A 24310-nucleotide genomic window follows, 5' to 3' on the forward strand; every position below is an offset into this window, starting at 1 on the left:
CCCCTTGAGCCCCCACAGCGACGCCTGCAGAGGGAATCCTGAGGCTCCCCTTGACCGCGACTGCCTGCTCCTCAGATCCCGACGCCTGGTAAAGACTCTGCACCCGCAGCCCCCAGGACCTGAAGGATCCGAACTCCAGTGCAGGAGTGACCCCCAGGAGGCCCTCTCCCTTGCGCAGGTGGTGGCTACCCCGAGGAGCCCCCCCCCTTGTCTGCCTGCATCGCTGAAGAGACCCCTTGGTCTCCCATTGATTTCAATTAGAGACCCGACGCGTGTTTGCACACTGCACCCGGCCGCCACCGTGCTGCTGAGAGTGTACTTTCTGTGCTAACTTGTCCCCCCCCCCCCCCCCCCCCCCCCCCCGGTGCCCTACAAAACCCCCCTGGTCTGCCCTCCGAAGACGCGGGTACTTACCTGCTGGCAGACTGGAACCGGGGCACCCCATTCTCCATTGAAGCCTATGCGTTTTGGGCACCAGTTTGACCTCTGCACCTGACCGGCCCTGAGCTGCTGGTGTGGTAACTTTGGGGTTGCTCTGAACCCCCAACGGTGGGTTACCTTGGACCCAAACTTGAACCCCGTAGGTGGTTTACTTACCTGCAAAACTAACAAACACTTAGCTCCCCCAGGAACTGTTGAAAATTGCACTGTCTAGTTTTAAAATAGCTATATGCCATTTGTGTGAAAACTGTATATGCTGTTTTGCTAATTCAAAGTTCCTAAAGTTCCTAAGGGAAGCACCTTTCATTTAAAGTATTGTTTGTAAATCTTGAACCTGTGGTTCTTAAAATAAACTAAGAAAAGAGGACATCCTCAACAAATGATCAAGAAAAAGCTTCGACAAAACGTTGAAAAAAGGCCTGTCAAAAAGCAACTAACAAACTCTTACTCCCCCTAGGAACTGTAGAAAATTGCACTAAGTCTAGTTTTAAAATAGCTTATATGTGATTTATGTGAAAAGTGTATATGCTATTTTGCTAATTCAAAGTTCCTAAAGTACCTAACTGCAATACCTTTCATTTAAAGTATTACATGTAAACGGTGGTTCTTAAAATAAACTAAGAAAATATATTTTTCTATACAAAAACCTATTGGCCTGGAATTGTCTCTGAGTGTGTGTTCCTCATTTATTGCTTGTGTGTGTACAACAAATGCTTAACACTACTCCTTCGATAAGCCTACTGCTCGACCACACTACCACAAAATAGAGCATTAGAATTAACTCTTTTTGCCACTATCTTACCTCTAAGGGGAACCCTTGGACTCTGTATGCACTATTTCAAAGTAAGAAATAGCATGCACAGATCCAACTTCCTACAGCGCCTATGTGCTTTGGGCCCTCCTTTGACCTCTGCACCTGACCGGCCCTGTGTTGCTGGTGTGGTTACTTTAGAGAAAACTGAACTTGTAAGTGCTTTGCTTACCTTAGAAAGCTAACCTTACTTACCTCTCCCAGGAACTGTTGATTTTTGTACAGTGTCCACTTTTAAAGTAGCGTATTGCCATTTTAACCTATACTGTGTTTGTTACTGCTCTAACTCAAACTTCCTTAATTACCTGTGTGCAGTACCTTGCTTTTTATGTATTTACTTCAAATCTTGAATCTTGTAGTTCTAAAATAAATTTAGAAAATATATTTTTCTATATAAAACCTATTGGCCTGGAGTAAGTCTTTGAGTGTGTGTTCCTCATTTATTGCCTGTGTGTGTTGTGTGTGTGTAGAACAAATGCTTAACACTACCCTCTGATAAGCCTACTGCTCGACTACACTACCACAAAATAGAGCATTAGTATTATCTAATTTTGCCACTATCAACCTCTAAGGGGAACCCCTGGATTCTGTGCACACTATCTCTCACTTTGGGATAGTATATACGGAGCCAACTTCCTACACCCAATTAACAAAAAAATGCTTTCTTCAAACACCGGGTGGCAGGATATATACATATTATGTTGATCTAGAAGCGTCAACCTGCAAAATTGATGTTAGATGTAAATAACTAATTTCATATTTTGCTGAGATTATTTCTAAATTGCAAGTGTTAAATGCACTTATCTCTGCATGTGATGTGATGCTCTTAACTGTTGCTGGCTTCAGTTAAAAATGGTTATTGAACAAGCACTAAAGGTCAGTTGCTGAAGTTGGCAATATTTCTTGCAGTAGACGCATAAAGTCACAAACAGAATTTATAGTTGATTATTTTGGGATATATTGTACTCTTTCTTTATATGCCTAATTTCTTTTTGGGTTTAAAGGGACAGAAAAAGAGACAAGGATAAAGAAATCAAACCTAAAGCCAAAGAAAGGGAGAAGTCCAGAGAGAAGGATGACAGAGCGAGGAAAGACAAGAGATCCCGAACACCTCCCAGAGGCTCTGGTTCTCGCAGGAGATCTCGCAGCACTAGCAGGTTTGATATTTCCCCCCTAACGTTTTTGCTCAATTTATTAGTACGTTTCATCAATAAGAGTATCTGCATAACCGTCATGTAATACAAATGTCCTCGATGTTCATGGTAAAAAGGATTGGTGTATGGATATGTATTGTAGTTTGTTCACATGTATGGAAATAGACAAAGGTTTACCATTTAATTCTTTGTGGTGCTGGGGCAAGAAGTAGCCCTAGAGATTTCCTTTCTTGTGTTTCTGCGCAGGCCGATGGGGGAAACCTTCCTTAGCAGCCCATGCCTGTTGTATTTTTTTTTTTTCCCTCCAGCGATGTGAACAGGTGGGAAGTGAGACCATACGGTATACTATTAAATTGTGCTCCATTGATCACTTAGTTCTTGTGTTAGGTAATAGGCTTAACCACACAATTGGGGTACTGTTTTTTGAGAGAAGACTGGGGCACAGATTAGTTGAAAATGTGCTATTAATTGAATTTCTCTCCATTTTGGGGCTTCCAAATTAAGCAGGTGTTTAAGAAACAGTACTTAAGCAGTGTGAATCTTCTTGATTTACATACTGTACATTTTACTGCGATCTAGTGGTTGGGTCTAGAGCTCTCCTTTTGTAGTCTCCTCTCTCTGTCTTTTTTTTTTTTTTTTTAACAGCAAAAATTGTTGCCTCTATTTAGTGCCTGGTCCATCCTTCTCCTGATGTCAGAATCCAGCCCCAGAAGCACATGTGTGTCATCTTAAGTTCTTTTTCCACTGTTGAGTCTAGAAGCACATCTGATAATTCACTTAACACCGAGAAGGAAGAAGGAAAATGATGGTTTGTTGAAGAAAATTAAATTTTGCTCAGGAACACTGTAGGAGGCTGGCTCAGTTTATGGTGTACTCCTATGGTGTGGTGCCCTATACTCAGTCCAAGAAACCCTTAGTAATAGTGAACAGGTGTCCAGATAGCAAAATCTCACTAGAGGTAGCTGAGGCAGGCATCTGAAGCTTATCCAGGAGGAATGTAAAGCACTTGTAATACCACAGTAGTTGGACAGTAACTCACTCACAAGAAAGAACCACACAAATTATATAAAATGTACAGTGTCTGATTGGGGGGGGGGGGGGTCGGGGAACAAACCGTATATTAAGCAAGGGGGAATGTGTAATAGTGAACCAAACCGAGGTAAGTATGGAAGTTCACTAGGGGCTGGGGGTAGGTGAAAACACCAGAAGTAAGTATGGTAAGTGTCCCTAGCGACCAGGTGCAAGTTAATTACCCACTCAGTCTTCCCATAGGCTAACACAGGGGGTAGTGTTTGGGGTTTGTGTAATTCAGGACCCTTCCCATTGGACCACGAGGAAACCAACAGACAGGAAGGAAGGTTGGAGAGTGTCCCCACCCGAGGATACCCACAAGACATGAGTACCTACACCAAGGGACCTGGAAGCAGAGGGGAGAAGGGACTCTCCCTGAAGTCAGTGGAAGCCTTGTATTGGCCAGCTGCTGTCGTGATCCATGGACCAGGCTGGTGTGTAGGGAAGTACCTTCTTTCTTGGCATGGTTACCCTCATTTTTTTTGCCTGTTGTAAGTGTGTTTGACTGTTCACTGGGATCCTGCTAACCAGGACCCTAGTGCTAATGCTCTCTCCCTTCGAACATGGTGTAGGAAGTTGGCTCTGTATATACTATTTCAAAGTAAGAAATAGTGTGCACAGAGTCCAAGGGTTCCCCTTAGAGGTAAGATAGTGGCAAAAGTAGATAATTCTAATGCTCTATTTTGTGGTAGTGTGGTCAAGCAGTAGGCTTATCAGAGGGTAGTGTTAAGCATTTGTTGTACACACACATGCAATAAATGAGGAACACACACTCAAAGACTTACTCCAGGCCAATAGGTTTTTATATTGAAAAATCTTCTCTTAGTTTATTTTAAGAACCACAGGTTCAAGATTTACAGTTAATACTTTAAATGTAAGGTACTTCACTTAGATACTTAAGGAACTTTGAATGAAAACAATATCATGTACAGCCTTTGTAAAAATGGCAATAATCTATTTTCAAAGCGGACACTGTGCAAAACTCTCGGTTCTGGGGCATAGGCAGCCCAGTGTTGAGGGTTCAAGGCTACTCTCTAAGATGCCCTCTGGGTGTATTTTACAATAAAGTGCAGTGAAGACGGAGACGACAACTGATTTGGCCCCAGCCCCACCAGCCTGTCTCCCTACTTCGAAGAAAACTGCAACAGGGACGCATCCAGCAGGGTCCAGCGACCTCTGAAGCCTCAGAGGACTACCCTGCATCTAAAGGACCAAGAAGCTCCCGAGAACAGCGGGCTTGTTCAAGAAACTGCAACTTTCTGCAACAAAGAAACAACTTTTAAAGACCCCACGTTTCCTGCCGGAAGCGTGAGACTTTCCACTCTGCACCCGACGCCCCCGGCTCGACCTGCGGAAAACTAACACTAAAGGGAGGACTCCCCGGCGACTGCAAGCCTGTGTGTAGCCAGAGTTGACCACCCTGAGCCCCCCCGGTGCCCTACAAAACCCCCCTGGTCTGCCCTCCGAGGACACGGGTACTTACCTGCTGGCAGACTGGAACCGGGGCACCCCTATTTCCATTGAAGCCTATGCGTTTTAGAAACCACTTTGGCCTCTGCACCTGACCGGCCCTGAGCTGCTGCTGGTGTGGTAACTTTGGGGTTGCTTTGAACCCCCAACAGTGGGCTACCATGGACCCAACTTTGAACTCTGTAAGTGTTTTACTTACCTGTAAACTTAACCTCTACTTACCTCCCCAGGAACTGTTAATATTTGCACAGTGTCCACTTTTAAAATAGCTTATTGCGATTGTTGTCAAAACTTTACATGCTATTGTGATTATTCACAGTTCAGAGAATACCTGAGTGAAATACCTTTCATTTGAAGTATTACTTGTAAATCTTGAACCTGTGGCTCTTAAAATAAACTAAGAAAATATACTTTTCTATATAAAAACCTATTGGCCTGGAGTAAGTGTTTGTGTGTGTTCCTCATTTATTGCCTGTGTGTATACAACAAATGCTTAACACTACCCTCTGATAAGCCTACTGCTCGACCACACTACCACAAAATAGAGCATTAGAATTATCTCTTTTTGCCCCTGTCTTACCTCTAAGGGGAACCCTTGGACTCTGTGCACACTATTTCTTACTTTCAAATAGAATATACAGAGCCAACTTCGTACAGACCCTGAACCCTGTATTTTAGATTCCTGACGACCTACACAGAAGGACTGCGTAGCTGAAAAACCCTGCAGAGAAGAAGGAAGACAACTGCTTTGGCCCCAGCTCTACTGACCTGTCTCCAAAGAACCTGCACCAGCGACACATCCTGCGGGCCCAGGGACCTTTGCCGACTCAGAGGACTGCCCTGCAACGACAGAGGATCAAGAACTCCAGCGGACCTGTCCAACAAAAGAAAGATGAAACCATCTTTAAAGGGACTCCCACCTCACTCCAAAAGCGTGAGTCCACACCACTCTGCACCCGACGTCACTGGCCCGTGTCTAGAGAAACCAACAACCCAGAGAGGATCCCCAGGGGGACTTCGATATGTCTACCCTGTGCTAACCTCTCTGCACCCCCATAACGATGCCTGCAGAGCGAATCCTGAGGACCCGACTGACTGTGACTGCCCAGGACGAAGATATCCGATGCCTGGAGAAGTACTGCACCGCAGCCCCCAGGCCCGTGAGAAACCAACCATCAGTGCAGCAGTGGCCAGCAGGCAGCCCTCATCCTTGGCCAGTCAGTGGCTGGCCCGAGAAGCCCCCCCCGTGCCCTGCCTGCAACGTCTGAGTGACCCCCTGGCCACTCCATTGAATCCTACAACAAACGCAACACCCTGTTTGCCCACTTCATCCGTCCGCCTCTGTGCCGCTGAGTGTATGTTTTGTCTGCCTACTTGGGGTTCCCACCCCCACCTCCCCCCCCCCCCCCCCCCCCCCCACCCCCCATCCCCCAGTGCTCTACTAAACCCCTCTGGTCTGCTCCCCGTCGATGTGGGTACTTACCTGCCAGCAGACCGGAACCGGAGCACCACTGTTCTCCATTGGCGCCTTGACCTCTGCACCTGACCATCCCTGTGTGTTGCTGCTGTGGCTTTGGGGTTGCACTGAACCCCCCAACGGTGGGCTGCCTATACCCCAGAGATTGAACTTGTAAGTACTTTACTTACTGTATAAACCTAACTGTACTTACCTCCCCCAGGAACTGCTGACATTTGCAGTGTCCACTATTAAAATAGCTTATTGCCATTTTATGAAAAACTGTGTACATTACTGTTTTTGTTCAAAGTTCTAACTACACCTATGCAAAGTACCTTACATTTAATGTACTTACCTGCAGTTTGAATCTTGTGGTTATAAAATATAAATTAACAAAATAAGATTTTTCTATATAAAAACCTGTTGGCCTGGAGTTAAGTCATTGAGTGTCTGTTTTCATTTATTGCCTTTGTGTGTACAACAAATGCTTAACACTACCCTCTGATAAGCCTAACTGCTTGACCACACTATCCCAAATAGAGCATCAGTATTATATATTATTGCCTCTGTCAAGACTCTTTGGGAACCCCTGGACTCTGTGCACACTATATCTCATTATGATATAGTATATACAGAGCCAGCTTCCTACAGATGGGCTTTCTGATTTGTTTATGAAAGAACACATTTTAGGTAACTGCTTCAATGAAAGGTTGCATCAATATCTGGTAGTCCTAGGTCCAGTTTCTCCCCAAGAAGTGGGAAAGAAGGCAGACCACTGGATCAAGACTGTGGTAACGAAGACTTCCACTGGGTGTGACCAAAAGCAAGTGGTTACAAAGCCTCCCCAGGAGAAAGTTGGTGTAAGGAAATGCCTCCTTGGCATGGTTACCCCCTGACTTTTTGCCTTTGCTGATGCTATGTTTTGAATTGAAAGTGTGCTGAGGCCTGCTAACCAGGCCCCAGCACCAGTGTTCTTTCCCTAACCTGTACTTTTGTATCCATGTAAAGAAATGGCTCCCTGTTGCAGTTACCCCCCACTTTTTGCCTGATACTGATGCTGACTTGACTGAGAAGTGTGCTGGGACCCTGCTAACCAGGCCCCAGCACCAGTGTTCTTCCACCTAAAATGTACCATTTGTAAGGAAATGCCTCCTTGGCATGGTTACCCCCTGACTTTTTGCCTTTGCTGATGCTATGTTTTGAATTGAAAGTGTGCTGAGGCCTGCTAACCAGGCCCCAGCACCAGTGTTCTTTCCCTAACCTGTACTTTTGATTCCACAATCGGCACACCCTGGCATCCAGATAAGTCCCTTGTAACTGGTACCTCTGGTACCAAGGGCCCTGATGCCAGGGAAGGTCTCTAAGGGCTGCAGCATGTATTATGCCACCCTAGAGACCCCTCACTCAGCACAGACACACTGCTTACCAGCTTGTGTGTGCTAGTGAGAACAAAATGAGTAAGTCGACATGGCACTCCCCTCAGGGTGCCATGCCAGCCTCTCACTGCCTATGCAGTATAGGTAAGACACCCCTCTAGCAGGCCTTACAGCCCTAAGGCAGGGTGCACTATACCATAGGTGAGGGTACCAGTGCATGAGCACTGTGCCCCTACAGTGTCTAAGCAAAACCTAAGACATTGTAAGTGCAGGGTAGCCATAAGAGTATATGGTCTGGGAGTCTGTTTTACACGAACTCCACAGCACCATAATGGCTGCACTGAAAACTGGGAAGTTTGGTATCAAACTTCTCAGCACAATAAATGCACACTGATGCCAGTGTACATTTTATTGCAAAATACACCCCAGAGGGCACCTTAGAGGTGCCCCCTGAAACTTAACCGACTGTCTGTGTAGGCTGACTAGTTCCAGCAGCCTGCCACACTAGAGACATGTTGCTGGCCCCATGGGGAGAGTGCCTTTGTCACTCTGAGGCCAGTAACAAAGCCTGCACTGGGTGGAGATACTAACACCTCCCCCAGGCAGGAGCTGTAACACCTGGCTGTGAGCCTCAAAGGCTCACCCCTTTGTCACAGCACCGCAGGACACTCCAGCTAGTGGAGTTGCCCGCCCCCTCCGGCCCCGGCCCCCACTTTTGGCGGCAAGGCCGGAGAAAATAATGAGAATAACAAGGCGGAGTCACTGGCCAGTCAGGACAGCCCCTAAGGTGTCCTGAGCTGAGGTGACTCTAACTTTTAGAAATCCTCCATCTTGCAGATGGAGGATTCCCCCAATAGGGTTAGGATTGTGACCCCCTCCCCTTGGGAGGAGGCACAAAGAGGGTGTACCCACCCTCAGGGCTAGTAGCCATTGGCTACTAACCCCCCAGACCTAAACACGCCCTTAAATTTAGTATTTAAGGGCTACCCTGAACCCTAGAAAATTATATTCCTGCAACAACAAGAAGAAGGACTGCCTAGCTGAAAACCCCTGCAGAGGAAGACCAGAAGACAACCACTGCCTTGGCTCCAGAAACTCACCGGCCTGTCTCCTGCCTTCCAAAGAACTCTGCTCCAGCGACGCCTTCCCAAGGGACCAGTGACCTCTGAATCCTCTGAGGACTGCCCTGCTTCGACGACGACAAGAAACTCCCGAGGACAGCGGACCTGCTCCAAAAAGACTGCAACTTTATCCAAAGGAGCAGCTTTAAAGAACCCTGCAATCTCCCCGCAAGAAGCGTGAGACTTGCAACACTGCACCCGGCGACCCCGACTCGGCTGGTGGAGAACCAACACCTCAGGGAGGACCCCCGGACTACTCTACGACTGTGAGTACCAAAACCTGTCCCCCCTGAGCCCCCCCAGCGCCGCCTGCAGAGGGAATCCCGAGGCTTCCCCTGACCGCGACTCTCTGAAACCTAAGTCCCGATGCCTGGAAAAGACCCTGCACCCGCAGCCCCCAGGACCTGAAGGACCAGACTTTCACTGCAGGAGTGACCCCCAGGAGTCCCTCTCCCCTGCCCAAGTGGAGGTTTCCCCGAGGAAGCCCCCCCTTGCCTGCCTGCAGCGCTGAAGAGATCCCTTGATCTCTCATTGACTTCCATTGCGAACCCGACGCTTGTTCTAACACTGCACCCGGCCGCCCCCGCGCCGCTGAGGGTGAAATTTCTGTGTGGGCTTGTGTCCCCCCCGGTGCCCTACAAAACCCCCCTGGTCTGCCCTCCGAAGACGCGGGTACTTACCTGCTGGCAGACTGGAACCGGGGCACCCCCTTCTCTCCATTGAAGCCTATGCGTTTTGGGCACCACTTTGAACTCTGCACCTGACCGGCCCTGAGCTGCTGGTGTGGTAACTTTGGGGTTGCTCTGAACCCCCAACGGTGGGCTACCTTGGACCAAGAACTGAACCCTGTAAGTGTCTTACTTACCTGGTAAAACTAACAAAAACTTACCTCCCCCAGGAACTGTGAAAATTGCACTAAGTGTCCACTTTTAAAATAGCTATTTGTGAATAACTTGAAAAGTATACATGCAATTGAAATGATTCAAAGTTCCTAATGTACTTACCTGCAATACCTTTCAAACAAGATATTACATGTTAAATTTGAACCTGTGGTTCTTAAAATAAACTAAGAAAAGATATTTTTCTATACAAAACCTATTGGCTGGATTTGTCTCTGAGTGTGTGTACCTCATTTATTGTCTATGTGTATGTACAACAAATGCTTAACACTACTCCTTGGATAAGCCTACTGCTCGACCACACTACCACAAAATAGAGCATTAGTATTATCTATTTTTACCACTATTTTACCTCTAAGGGGAACCCTTGGACTCTGTGCATGCTATTCCTTACTTTGAAATAGCACATACAGAGCCAACTTCCTACATTGATGGATCAGCGGTGGGGTACAAGACTTTGCATTTGCTGGACTACTCAGCCAATACCTGATCACACGACAAATTCCAAAATTGTCATTAGAAATTGATTTTTGCAATTTGAAAAGTTTTCTAAATTCTTAAAAGACCTGCTAGGGCCTTGTGTTAGATCCTGTTTAGCATTTCTTTTAGAGTTTAAAAGTTTGTTAAAAGTTTGAATTAGATTCTAGAACCAGTTTAGTTTCTTAAAAAGTATTCCAACTTTTAGAAGCATAATGTCTAGCACAGATGTGAATGTGGTGGAACTCGACACCACACCTTACCTCCATCTACAGATGAGAGAGCTAAGGTCACTCTGTAAACTAAAGAAAATAGCAATGGGCTCCAAACCTACCAAAGTACAGCTCCAGGAGCTTTTGGCAGAGTTTGAAAAAGCCAACCCCTCTGAGGATGGCAACACAGAGGATGAAGATAGTGACTTGGAGGGAAATTCCCCCCCTCCAGTCCTACTTAGGGAGAACAGGGCTTCTCAAGCCCTGACTCCACAAATAATAGTCAGAGATGCAGGTTCCCTCACAGGAGGGACCAACAACTCTGAAATCACTGAGGATAACTCCAGTGAAGAGGACATCCAGTTAGCCAGGATGGCCAAAAGATTGGCTTTGGAAAGACAGATCCTAGCCATAGAAAGGGAAAGACAAGAGATAGGCCTAGGACCCATTAATGGTGGCAGCAACATAACTAGGGTCAGAGATTCTCCTGACATGTTGAAAATCCCCAAGGGGATTGTAACTAAATATGAAGATGGTGATGACATCACCAAATGGTTCACAGCTTTTGAGAGGGCTTGTGTAACCAGAAAAGTGAACAAATCTCACTGGGGTGCTCTCCTTTGGGAAATGTTCACAGGAAAGTGTAGGGATAGACTCCTCACACTCTCTGGAAAAGATGCAGAATCTTATGACCTCATGAAGGGTACCCTGATTGAGGGCTTTGGATTCTCCACTGAGGAGTATAGGATTAGATTCAGGGGGGCTCAAAAATCCTCGAGCCAGACCTGGGTTGACTTTGTAGACTACTCAGTAAAAACACTAGATGGTTGGATTCAAGGCAGTGGTGTAAGTAATTATGATGGGCTGTACAATTTATTTGTGAAGGAACACCTGTTAAGTAATTGTTTCAATGACAAACTGCATCAGCATCTGGTGGACCTAGGACCAATTTCTCCTCAAGAATTGGGAAAGAAGGCGGACCATTGGGTCAAGACTAGGGTGTCCAAAACTTCCACAGGGGGTGACCAAAAGAAAGGGGTCACAAACCTCCCCAGGGGAAAGGTGGTGAGACAACCAAAAATAAAAATAGTAAAGAGTCTTCTACAGGCCCCCAAAAACCTGCACAGGAGGGTGGGCCCAGAGCCTCTTCACAAAACAATCCTGGGTACAAGGGTAAAAACTTTGATCCCAAAAAGGCCTGGTGTCGGAACTGTAGTCAGTCTGGACACCAAACTGGAGACAAGGCCTGTCCCAAGAAAAGTTCCACTCCAAACTCCAATCCAGGTAACACTGGAATGGCTAGTCTCCAAGTGGGATCAACAGTGTGCCCAGAGCAAATCAGGGTCCACACTGAAGCTACTCTAGTCTCTGAGGGTGGGGTGGATTTAGCCACACTAGCTGCCTGGCCGCCTAACATGCAAAAATACAGGCAGCAGCTCTTTATTAATGGGACAAGTGTAGAGGGCCTGAGGGATACAGGTGCCAGTGTCACCATGGTGACAGAGAAACTGGTTTCCCCTGGCCAATACCTGACTGGAAAAACCTATACCGTCACCAACGCTGACCATCAGACTAAAGCACATCCCATGGCAATGGTAACTTTAGAATGGGGAGGGGTCAATGGCCTGAAACAGGTGGTGGTCTCCTCAAACATCCCAGTAGACTGTCTGCTTGGAAATGACCTGGAGTCCTCAGCATGGGCTGAGGTAGAACTAAAAACCCATGCAGCCATGCTGGGTATCCCTGAACTGGTGTGTGTAAAAACGAGAGCACAGTGCAAGGCACAGGGTGAAAAAGTAGAGCTGGAGTCTGGAAGAAAGGCCCAGCCTACCAAGAGAAAAGGAAAGTCAGTTGGGAAACCAACTGCAACACAGTCAGGAAAAGAGAACCTCTCTTCTCAGGAAGAAGTTCTGCCCTCTGAGGGAACTGAGCCTTTGGAGCTTGAACCTTATCAGGTTGAGCTCTTAGGCCCAGGGGGACCCTCAAGGGAGGAGCTGTGTAAAAGACAAGAAACCTGTCCCTCTCTTGAAGGCCTTAGGCAGCAAGCTGCTGAAGAGTCCAAGGGCAAGAAAAATGGAACACATAGGGTCTATTGGGAAGATGGACTCCTGTACACTGAGGCCAGAGACCCCAAACCTGGTGCCACTAGGAGAGTGGTAGTGCCTCAGTCGTTCAGAGAGTTTATCCTGACCTTAGCCCATGATATTCCCCTTGCTGGGCATTTGGGACAAACCAAGATGTGGGAGAGGTTAGTCAACCACTTCTACTGGCCCAATATGTCCCACAAGGTTAAGGAGTTTTGCCTCTCCTGCCCCACCTGTCAAGCCAGTGGTAAGACAGGTGGGCATCCAAAGGCCCCCCTCATTCCACTTCCAGTGGTGGGGGTCCCCTTTGAAAGAGTGGGTGTGGACATAGTTGGTCCACTAGAACCTCCCACAGCCTCAGGAAATACGTATATCCTAGTAGTAGTGGATCATGCTACTAGGTGTCCTGAAGCTATTCCCCTTAGGTCGACTACTGCCCCTGCAGTAGCCAAGGCCCTCATTGGTATTTTTACCAGAGTGGGTTTCCCTAAGGATGTGGTGTCTGACAGAGGTACCAACTTCATGTCAGCATACCTAAAACACATGTGGAATGAGTGTGGGGTGACTTACAAATTCACTACACCATACCATCCACAAACTAATGGCTTAGTTGAGAGATTCAACAAGACATTAAAAGGCATGATCATGGGGCTCCCAGAAAAGCTCAAAAGGAGATGGGATGTCCTCTTGCCATGTCTGCTTTTCGCTTACCGAGAGGTGCCACAGAAGGGAGTAGGATTCTCACCCTTTGAACTTCTGTTTGGTCACCCTGTAAGGGGACCACTTGCTCTTGTTAAAGAAGGCTGGGAGAGACCTCTTCATGAGCCTAAACAGGACATAGTGGACTATGTACTTGGCCTTCGCTCTAGAATGGCAGAGTACATGGAAAAGGCAAGCAAAAAACCTTGAGGCCAGCCAACAGCTCCAGAAGTTTTGGTATGACCAAAAGGCTGCAATGGTTGAGTTCCAACCAGGGCAGAAAGTCTGGGTTCTGGAGCCTGTGGCTCCCAGGGCACTTCAGGACAAATGGAGTGGCCCTTACCCAGTGCTAGAAAGGAAGAGTCAGGTCACCTACCTGGTGGACCTGGGCACAAGCAGGAGCCCCAAGAGGGTGATCCATGTGAACCGCCTTAAGCTCTTCCATGACAGGGCTGATGTAAATCTGTTGATGGTAACAGATGAGGATCAGGAGGCAGAGAGTGAACCTCTCCCTGATCTTCTGTCATCAGACCCAAAAGATGGCTCAGTAGATGGAGTGATTCTCAGACACCCTCTCTGGCCAACAGCAAGCTGATTGTAGGAGAGTCCTACAACAGTTTCCTGAACTCTTCTCCCTAACCCCTGGTCAGACACACCTGTGTACCCATGATGTGGACACAGGAGACAGCATGCCTGTCAAAAACAAAATTTTTAGACAGTCTGACCATGTTAAGGAAAGCATCAAGGTGGAAGTCCACAAGATGCTGGAATTGGGAGTAATTGAGCGCTCTGACAGCCCCTGGGCTAGCCCAGTGGTCTTAGTCCCCAAACCTCACACCAAAGATGGAAAGAAAGAGATGAGGTTTTGTGTGGACTACAGGGGGCTCAACTCTGTCACCAAGACAGACGCCCATCCAATTCCTAGAGCTGATGAGCTCATAGACAAATTAGGTGCTGCCAAATTCTTAAGTACCTTTGACCTGACAGCAGGGTACTGGCAAATAAAAATGGCACCTGGAGCAAAAGAGAAAACGGCATTCTCCACACCTGATGGGCATTATCAGTTTACTGTTATGCCCTTTGGTTTAAAGAATGCCCCTGCCACCTTCCAAAGGTTGGTGAATCAAGTCCTTGCTGGTTTGGAGGCCTTTAGCACAGCTTATCTTGATGATATTGCTGTCTTTAGCTCCACCTGGCAGGATCACCTGGTCCACCTGAAGAAGGTTTTGAAGGCTCTGCAATCTGCAGGCCTCTCTATCAAGGCATCCAAATGCCAGATAGGACAGGGAACTGTGGTTTACTTGGGCCACCTTGTAGGTGGAGGCCAAGTTCAGCCACTCCAACCCAAGATCCAGACTATTCTGGACTGGGTAGCTCCAAAAACCCAGACTCAAGTCAGGGCATTCCTTGGCTTGACTGGGTATTACAGGAGGTTTGTGAAGGGATATGGATCCATTGTGACAGCCCTCACTGAACTCACCTCCAAGAAAATGCCCAAGAAAGTGAACTGGACTGTAGAATGCCAGCAGGCCTTTGACACCCTGAAACAAGCAATGTGCTCAGCACCAGTTCTAAAAGCTCCAGATTATTCTAAGCAGTTCATTGTGCAGACAGATGCCTCTGAACATGGGATAGGGGCAGTTTTGTCCCAAACAAATGATGATGGCCTTGACCAGCCTGTTGCTTTCATTAGCAGGAGGTTACTACCCAGGGAGCAGCGTTGGAGTGCCATTGAGAGGGAGGCCTTTGCTGTGGTTTGGTCCCTGAAGAAGCTGAGACCATACCTCTTTGGGACTCACTTCCTAGTTCAAACTGACCACAGACCTCTCAAATGGCTGATGCAAATGAAAGGTGAAAATCCAAAACTGTTGAGGTGGTCCATCTACCTACAGGGAATGGACTTTATAGTGGAACACAGACCTGGGACTGCCCATGCCAATGCAGATGGCCTTTCCAGGTTCTTCCACTTGAAGACTCTCTTGGGAAAGGTTAGTCTCATCCTCTTTCGTTTGGGGGGGGGGGGGTTGTGTAAGGAAATGCCTCCTTGGCATGGTTACTCCCTGACTTTTTGCCTTTGCTGATGCTATGTTTTGAATTGAAAGTGTGCTGAGGCCTGCTAACCAGGCCCCAGCACCAGTGTTCTTTCCCTAACCTGTACTTTTGATTCCACAATCGGCACACCCTGGCATCCAGATAAGTCCCTTGTAACTGGTACCTCTGGTACCAAGGGCCCTGATGCCAGGGAAGGTTTCTAAGGGCTGCAGCATGTATTATGCCACCCTAGAGACCCCTCACTCAGCACAGACACACTGCTTACCAGCTTGTGTGTGCTAGTGAGAACAAAATGAGTAAGTCGACAAGGCACTCCCCTCAGGGTGCCATGCCAGCCTCTCACTGCCTATGCAGTATAGGTAAGACACCCCTCTAGCAGGCCTTACAGCCCTAAGGCAGGGTGCACTATACCATAGGTGAGGGTACCAGTGCATGAGCACTGTGCCCCTACAGTGTCTAAGCAAAACCTTAGACATTGTAAGTGCAGGGTAGCCATAAGAGTATATGGTCTGGGAGTCTGTTTTACACGAACTCCACAGCACCATAATGGCTGCACTGAAAACTGGGAAGTTTGGTATCTAACTTCTCAGCACAATAAATGCACACTGATGCCAGTGTACATTTTATTGCAAAATACACCCCAGAGGGCACCTTAGAGGTGCCCCCTGAAACTTAACCGACTGTCTGTGTAGGCTGACTAGTTCCAGCAGCCTGCCACACTAGAGACATGTTGCTGGCCCCATGGGGAGAGTGCCTTTGTCACTCTGAGGCCAGTAACGAAGCCTGCACTGGGTGGAGATACTAACACCTCCCCCAGGCAGGAGCTGTAACACCTGGCGGTGAGCCTCAAAGGCTCACCCCTTTGTCACAGCACCGCAGGACACTCCAGCTAGTGGAGTTGCCCGCCCCCTACGGCCCCGGCCCCCACTTTTGGCGGCAAGGCCGGAGAAAATAATGAGAATAACAAGGAGGAGTCACTGGCCAGTCAGGACAGCCCCTAAGGTGTCCTGAGCTGAGGTGACTCTAACTTTTAGAAATCCTCCATCTTGCAGATGGAGGATTCCCCCAATAGGGTTAGGATTGTGACCCCCTCCCCTTGGGTCTACTTCCCTCTAGAATCTCCAACTCACCTGTTGGGCCAATTTTCCAGTTGAAGGCTATGAGGACCTCCTCAACTGAGGAGTCATCCCAAACGGCTATACTGGTCACCCCTGGGGTTTTGGTAGGGGGTTTCTTATTGGGGGAAGAAGTGTCCTTGGTGTGGTGCCCTGTCTGTCTATAGTTGTGGCATTCCAGTTCTTACCCTGGTACCCACTTTTGTTTTGGGAAGTGTCTTGGGGCCCACCCAACTGCACAGGATTTTGGGGACCTACACAGGACTCCTTTTCTTTACTTCTAGGAGTCACCCACTGCAGGAAGTTGGCTCTGTATGCACTATTTCCAAGTAAGGAATAGTATGCACAGAGTCCAAGGGTTCCCCTTAGAGGTATAATAGTGGCAAAAAGAGATAATACTAATGCTCTATTTGGTGGTAGTGTGGTCGAGCAGTAGGCTTATCAAAGGAGTAGTGTTAAGCATTTGTTGTACATACACACAGGCATAAATGAGGAACACACACTCAGAAACAATTCCAGGCCAATAGGTTTTTGTTATATTTTAAGAACCACAGGTTCAAATTCTACATGTAATATCTCATTTGAAAGGTATTGCAGGTAAGTACTTTAGGAACTTTGAATAATTACAATAGCATATATGCTTTTTACATAAAACACATTTAGCTGTTTTAAAAGTGGACACAGTGCAATTTTCACAGTTCCTGGGGGAGGTAAAGTAATGTTAGTTTTTGCAGGTAAGTAAACCACCTGCGGGGTTAAGATTGGGGTCCAAGGTAGCCCACCGTTGGGGGTTCAGAGCAACCCCAAAGTCACCACACCAGCAGCTCAGGGCCGGTCAGGTGCACAGGTCAAAGTGGTGCCCAAAACGCATAGGCTTCAATGGAGAGAAGGGGGTGCCCCGGTTCCGGTCTGCCAGCAGGTAAGTACCCGCGTCTTTGGGGGGCAGACCAGGGGGATTTTGTAGGGCACCGGGGGGGACACAAGTCCACGCAAAAAGTACACCCTCAGCAGCGCGGGGGCGGCCGGGTGCAGTGTGCAAACAAGCGTCGGGTTTCCAATGGGAGTCAATGGGAGACCAAGGGGTCTCTTCAGCGGTGCAGGCAGGCAAGGGGGGGGGGGGGGGGGGGGGCTCCTCGGGGTAGCCACCACCTGGGCAAGGGAGAGGGCCTCCTGGGGGTCACTCCTGCACTGGAGTTCCGATCCTTCAGGTGCTGGGGGCTGCGGGTGCAGGGTCTTTTCCAGCCGTCGGGATTTCAGAGTCAGGCAGTCGCGGTCAGGGGGAGCCTCTGGATTCCCTCTGCAGGCGTCGCTGTGGGGGCTCAGGGGGGACAACTTTGGTTATTCACACTCTTGGAGTCGCCGGAGGGGCCTCCCTGAGGTGTTGGTTCTCCACCAGTCGAGTCGGGGTCGCCGGGTGCAGTGTTGCAAGTCTCACGCTTCTTGCGGGGATTGCAGGGGTCTTTAAATCTGCTCCTCTGTAACAAAGTTGCAGTCTTTTTGGAACAGGGCCGCTGTCCTCTGGAGTTTCTTGTTCCTCTTGAAGCAGAGCAGTCCTCTAAGGATTCAGAGGTCGCTGGTCCTGGGGAAAGCGTCGCTGGAGCAGGTTTCTTTAGAAGGCAGGAGACAGGCCGGTAGGACTGGGGCCAAAGCAGTTGGTGTCTTCTTTTCTTCTTCTGCAGGGGTCTTTCAGCTCAGCAGTCCTCTTCTTCGGTAAGTTGCAGGAATCTAAATTCTTAGGTTCAGGGAAGCCCTTAAATACTAAATTTAAGGGCGTGTTTAGGTCTGGGGGGGGGTTAGTAGCCAATGGCTACTAGCCCTGAGGGTGGGTACACCCTCTTTGTGCCTCCTCCCAAGGGGAGGGGGTCACAATCCTATCCCTATTGGGGGAATCCTCCATCTGCAAGATGAAGGATTTCTAAAAGTTAGAGTCACTTCAGCTCAGGACACCTTAGGGGCTGTCCTGACTGGCCAGTGACTCCTCCTTGTTATTCTCATTATTTTCTCCGGCCTTGCCGCCAAAAGTGGGGCTGTGGCCGGAGGGGGCGGGCAACTCCACTAGCTGGAGTGCCCTGCGGTGCTGGAACAAAGGGGGTGAGCCTTTGAGGCTCACAGCCAGGTGTTACAGCTCCTGCCTGGGGGAGGTGTTAGCATCTCCACTCAGTGCAGGCTTTGTTACTGGCCTCAGAGTGACAAAGTGTAAGGAAATGCCTCCTTGGCATGGTTGCCCCCTGACTTTTTGCCTTTGCTGATGCTATGTTTACAATTGAAAGTGTGCTGAGGCCTGCTAACCAGACCCCAGCACCAGTGTTCTTTCCCTAACCTGTACTTTTGTATCCACAATTGGCAGACCCTGGCATCCAGATAAGTCCCTTGTAACTGGTACTTCTAGTACCAAGGGCCCTGATGCCAAGGAAGGTCTCTAAGGGCTGCAGCATGTCTTATGCCACCCTGGAGACCTCTCACTCAGCACAGACACCCTGCTTGCCAGCTTGTGTGTGCTAGTGAAGACAAAACGAGTAAGTCGACATGGCACTCCCCTCAGGGTGCCATGCCAGCCTCTCACTGCCTATGCAGTATAGGTAAGACACCCCTCTAGCAGGCCTTACAGCCCTAAGGCAGGGTGCACTATACCATAGGTGAGGGTACCAGTGCATGAGCATGGTACCCCTACAGTGTCTAAACAAAACCTTAGACATTGTAAGTGCAGGGTAGCCATAAGAGTATATGGTCTGGGAGTCTGTCAAACACGAACTCCACAGCACCATAATGGCTACACTGAAAACTGGGAAGTTTGGTATCAAACTTCTCAGCACAATAAATGCACACTGATGCCAGTGTACATTTTATTGTAAAATACACCACAGAGGGCACCTTAGAGGTGCCCCCTGAAACTTAACCGACTATCTGTGTAGGCTGACTAGTTTTAGCAGCCTGCCACAAACCGAGACAGGTTGCTGGCCCCATGGGGAGAGTGCCTTTGTCACTCTGAGGCCAGTAACAAAGCCTGCACTGGGTGGAGATGCTAACACCTCCCCCAGGCAGGAATTGTCACACCTGGCGGTGAGCCTCAAAGGCTCACCTCCTTTGTGCCAACCCAGCAGGACACTCCAGCTAGTGGAGTTGCCCGCCCCCTCCGGCCAGGCCCCACTTTAGGCGGCAAGGCCGGAGAAAATAATGAGAATAACAAGGAGGAGTCACTGGCCAGTCAGGACAGCCCCTAAGGTGTCCTGAGCTGAGGTGACTCTAACTTTTAGAAATACCCTATCTTGCAGATGGAGGATTCCCCCAATAGGGTTAGGATTGTGACCCCCTCCCCTTGGGAGGAGGCACAAAGAGGGTGTACCCACCCTCAGGGCTAGTAGCCATTGGCTACTAACCCCCCAGACCTAAACACGCCCTTAAATTTAGTATTTAAGGGCTACCCTGAACCCAAGAATGTAGATTCCTGCAACAACAACAACAAGGACTGCCCAGCTGAAAACCCCTGCAGAGGAAGACCAGAAGACAACAACTGCCTTGGCTCCAGAAACTCACCGGCCTGTCTCCTGCCTTCCAAAGAACTCTGCTCCAGCGACTCCTTCCAAAGGGACCAGCGACCTCTGAATCCTCTGAGGACTGCCCTGCTCCGACGACAAGAAACTCCCGAGGACAGCGGACCTGCTCCAAAAAGACTGCAACTTTATCCAAAGAAGCAGCTTTAAAGAACCCTGCAATCTCCCCGCAAGAAGCGTGAGACTTGCAACACTGCACCCGGCGACCCCGACTCGGCTGGTGGAGAACCAACACCTCAGGGAGGACCCCCGGACTACTCTACGACTGTGAGTACCAAAACCTGTCCCCCCTGAGTCCCCACAGCGCCGCCTGCAGAGGGAATCCCGAGGCTTCCCCTGACCGCGACTCTCTGAAACCTAAGTCCCGACGCCTGGAAAAGACCCTGCACCCGCAGCCCCCAGGACCTGAAGGACCGGACTTTCACTGCAGAAGTGACCCCCAGGAGTCCCTCTCCCTCGCCCAAGTGGAGGTTTCCCCGAGGAAGCCCCCCCTTGCCTGCCTGCAGCGCTGAAGAGATCCCTTGATCTCTCATTGACTTCCATTGCGAACCCGACGCTTGTTCTAACACTGCACCCGGCCGCCCCCGCGCCGCTGAGGGTGAAATTTCTGTGTGGGCTTGTGTCCCCCCCGGTGCCCTACAAAACCCCCCTGGTCTGCCCTCCGAAGACGCGGGTACTTACCTGCTGGCAGACTGGAACCGGGGCACCCCCTTCTCTCCATTGAAGCCTATGCGTTTTGGGCACCACTTTGAACTCTGCACCTGACCGGCCCTGAGCTGCTGGTGTGGTAACTTTGGGGTTGCTCTGAACCCCCAACGGTGGGCTACCTTGGACCAAGAACTGAACCCTGTAAGTGTCTTACTTACCTGGTAAAACTAACAAAAACTTACCTCCCCCAGGAACTGTGAAAATTGCACTAAGTGTCCACTGTTAAAGTAGCTATTTGTGAATAACTTGAAAAGTATACATGCAATTGAAATGATTCAAAGTTCCTAATGTACTTACCTGCAATACCTTTCAAACAAGATATTACATGTTAAATTTGAACCTGTGGTTCTTAAAATAAACTAAGAAAAGATATTTTTCTATAACAAAACCTATTGGCTGGATTTGTCTCTGAGTGTGTGTACCTCATTTATTGTCTATGTGTATGTACAACAAATGCTTAACACTACTCCTTGGATAAGCCTACTGCTCGACCACACTACCACAAAATAGAGCATTAGTATTATCTATTTTTACCACTATTTTACCTCTAAGGGGAACCCTTGGACTCTGTGCATGCTATTCCTTACTTTGAAATAGCACATGCAGAGCCAACTTCCTACATTGGTGGATCAGCGGTGGGGTACAAGACTTTGCATTTGCTGGACTACTCAGCCAATACCTGATCACACGACAAATTCCAAAATTGTCATTAGAAATTGATTTTTGCAATTTGAAAAGTTTTCTAAATTCTTAAAAGACCTGCTAGGGCCTTGTGTTAGATCCTGTTTAGCATTTCTTTTAGAGTTTAAAAGTTTGTAAAAGTTTGAATTAGATTCTAGAACCAGTAGTAGATTCTTAAAAAGTATTCCAACTTTTAGAAGCAAAATGTCTAGCACAGATGTGACTGTGGTGGAACTCGACACCACACCTTACCTCCATCTACAGATGAGAGAGCTAAGGTCACTCTGTAAACTAAAGAAAATAACAATGGGCCCCAAACCTACCAAAGTACAGCTCCAGGAGCTTTTGGCAGAGTTTGAAAAGGCCAACCCCTCTGAGGGTGGCAACTCAGAGGATGAAGATAGTGACTTGGAGGGAAATTCCCCCCCTCCAGTCCTACTTAGGGAGAGCAGGGCTTCTCAAGCCCTGACTCCACAAATAATAGTCAGAGATGCAGGTTCCCTCACAGGAGGGACCAACAACTCTGAAATCACTGAGGAAAACTCCAGTGAAGAGGACATCCAGTTAGCCAGGATGGCCAAAAGATTGGCTTTGGAAAGACAGATCCTAGCCATAGAGAGGGAAAGACAAGAGATGGGCCTAGGACCCATCAATGGTGGCAGCAACATAAATAGGGTCAGAGATTCTCCTGACATGTTGAAAATCCCTAAAGGGATTGTAACTAAATATGAAGATGGTGATGACATCACCAAATGGTTCACAGCTTTTGAGAGGGCTTGTGTAACCAGAAAAGTGAACAGATCTCACTGGGGTGCTCTCCTTTGGGAAATGTTCACAGGAAAGTGTAGGGATAGACTCCTCACACTCTCTGGAAAAGATGCAGAATCTTATGACCTCATGAAGGGTACCCTGATTGAGGGCTTTGGATTCTCCACTGAGGAGTGTAGGATTAGATTCAGGGGGGCTCAAAAATCCTCGAGCCAGACCTGGGTTGACTTTGTAGACTACTCAGTAAAAACACTAGATGGTTGGATTCAAGGCAGTGGTGTAAGTAATTATGATGGGCTGTACAATTTATTTGTGAAGGAACACCTGTTAAGTAATTGTTTCAATGACAAACTGCATCAGCATCTGGTGGACCTAGGACCAATTTCTCCCCAAGAATTGGGAAAGAAGGCAGACCATTGGGTCAAGACTAGGGTGTCCAAAACTTCCACAGGGGGTGACCAAAAGAAAGGGGTCACAAAACCTCCCCAGGGGAAGGGTGGTGAGACAGCCAAAACTAAAAAATAGTAAAGAGTCTTCTACAGGCCCCCAAAAACCTGCACAGGAGGGTGGGCCCAGAGCCTCTTCACAAAACAATCCTGGGTACAAGGGTAAAAACTTTGATCCCAAAAAGGCCTGGTGTCGAAACTGTAGTCAGTCTGGACACCAAACTGGAGACAAGGCCTGTCCCAAGAAAAGTTCCACTCCAAACTCCAATCCAGGTAACACTGGAATGGCTAGTCTCCAAGTGGGATCAACAGTGTGCCCAGAGCAAATCAGGGTCCACACTGAAGCTACTCTAGTCTCTGAGGGTGGGATGGATTTAGCCACACTACCTACCTGGCCGCCTAACATGCAAAAATACAGGCAGCAGCTCTTTATTAATGGGACAAGTGTAGAGGGCCTGAGGGATACAGGTGCCAGTGTCACCATGGTGACAGAGAAACTGGTTTCCCCTGGCCAATACCTGACTGGAAAAACTTATACAGTCACCAACGCTGACAATCAGACTAAAGCACATCCCATGGCAATGGTAACTTTAGAATGGGGAGGGGTCAATGGCCTGAAACAGGTGGTGGTCTCCTCAAACATCCCAGTAGACTGTCTGCTTGGAAATGACCTGGAGTCCTCAGCATGGGCTGAGGTAGAACTAAAAACCCATGCAGCCATGCTGGGTATCCCTGAACTGGTGTGTGTAAAAACAAGAGCACAATGCAAGGCACAGGGTGAAAAAGTAGAGCTGGAGTCTGGAAAAATGGCCCAGCCTACCAAGAGAAAAGGAAAGTCAGTTGGGAAACCAACTGCAACACAGTCAGAAAAAGAGAACCTCTCTTCTCAGGAAGAAGTTCTGCCCTCTGAGGGAACTGAGCCTTTGGAGCTTGAACCTTATCAGGTTGAGCTCTTAGGCCCAGGGGGACCCTCAAGGGAAGAGCTGTGTAAGGGACAAGAAACCTGTCCCTCTCTTGAAGGCCTTAGGCAGCAAGCTGCTGAAGAGTCCAAGGGCAAGAAAAATGGAACACATAGGGTCTATTGGGAAGATGGACTCCTGTACACTGAGGCCAGAGACCCCAAACCTGGTGCCACTAGGAGAGTGGTAGTGCCTCAGTCGTTCAGAGAGTTTATTCTGACCTTAGCCCATGATATTCCCCTTGCTGGGCATTTGGGACAATCCAAGACGTGGGAGAGGTTAGTCAACCACTTCTACTGGCCCAATATGTCCCAGAAGGTTAAGGAGTTTTGCCTCTCCTGCCCCACCTGTCAATCCAGTGGTAAGACAGGTGGGCACCCAAAGGCCCCCCTCATTCCACTTCCAGTGGTGGGGGTCCCCTTTGAAAGAGTGGGTGTGGACATAGTTGGTCCACTGGAACCTCCCACAGCCTCAGGAAATATGTACATCCTAGTAGTAGTGGATCATGCTACTAGGTATCCTGAAGCTATTCCCCTTAGGTCGACTACTGCCCCTGCAGTAGCCAAGGCCCTCATTGGTATCTTTACCAGAGTGGGTTTCCCTAAGGAGGTGGTGTCTGACAGAGGTACCAACTTCATGTCAGCATACCTAAAACACATGTGGAATGAGTGTGGGGTGACTTACAAATTCACTACACCATACCATCCACAAACTAATGGCTTAGTTGAGAGATTCAACAAGACATTAAAAGGCATGATC

The 24310-nt window shown here is 48.4% G+C and overlaps 1 protein-coding gene across 3 annotated transcripts in view; it reads left to right on the forward strand.

The window, feature by feature from the left end:
* Nucleotides 1-24310, forward strand: part of SREK1 (splicing regulatory glutamic acid and lysine rich protein 1) — a 423414-nt gene that overhangs the window by 277451 nt on the left and 121653 nt on the right. For all 3 annotated transcript variants that reach the window (XM_069222929.1, XM_069222949.1, XM_069222938.1), the window contains one exon: nt 2257-2409. In XM_069222929.1, the coding sequence (XP_069079030.1) occupies nt 2257-2409 (153 nt within the window). The remainder of the gene's footprint in view (nt 1-2256; nt 2410-24310) is intronic.

Source organism: Pleurodeles waltl, chromosome 1_1, assembly GCF_031143425.1.
Source record: "Pleurodeles waltl isolate 20211129_DDA chromosome 1_1, aPleWal1.hap1.20221129, whole genome shotgun sequence".
Classification (NCBI taxonomy): domain Eukaryota; kingdom Metazoa; phylum Chordata; class Amphibia; order Caudata; family Salamandridae; genus Pleurodeles; species Pleurodeles waltl.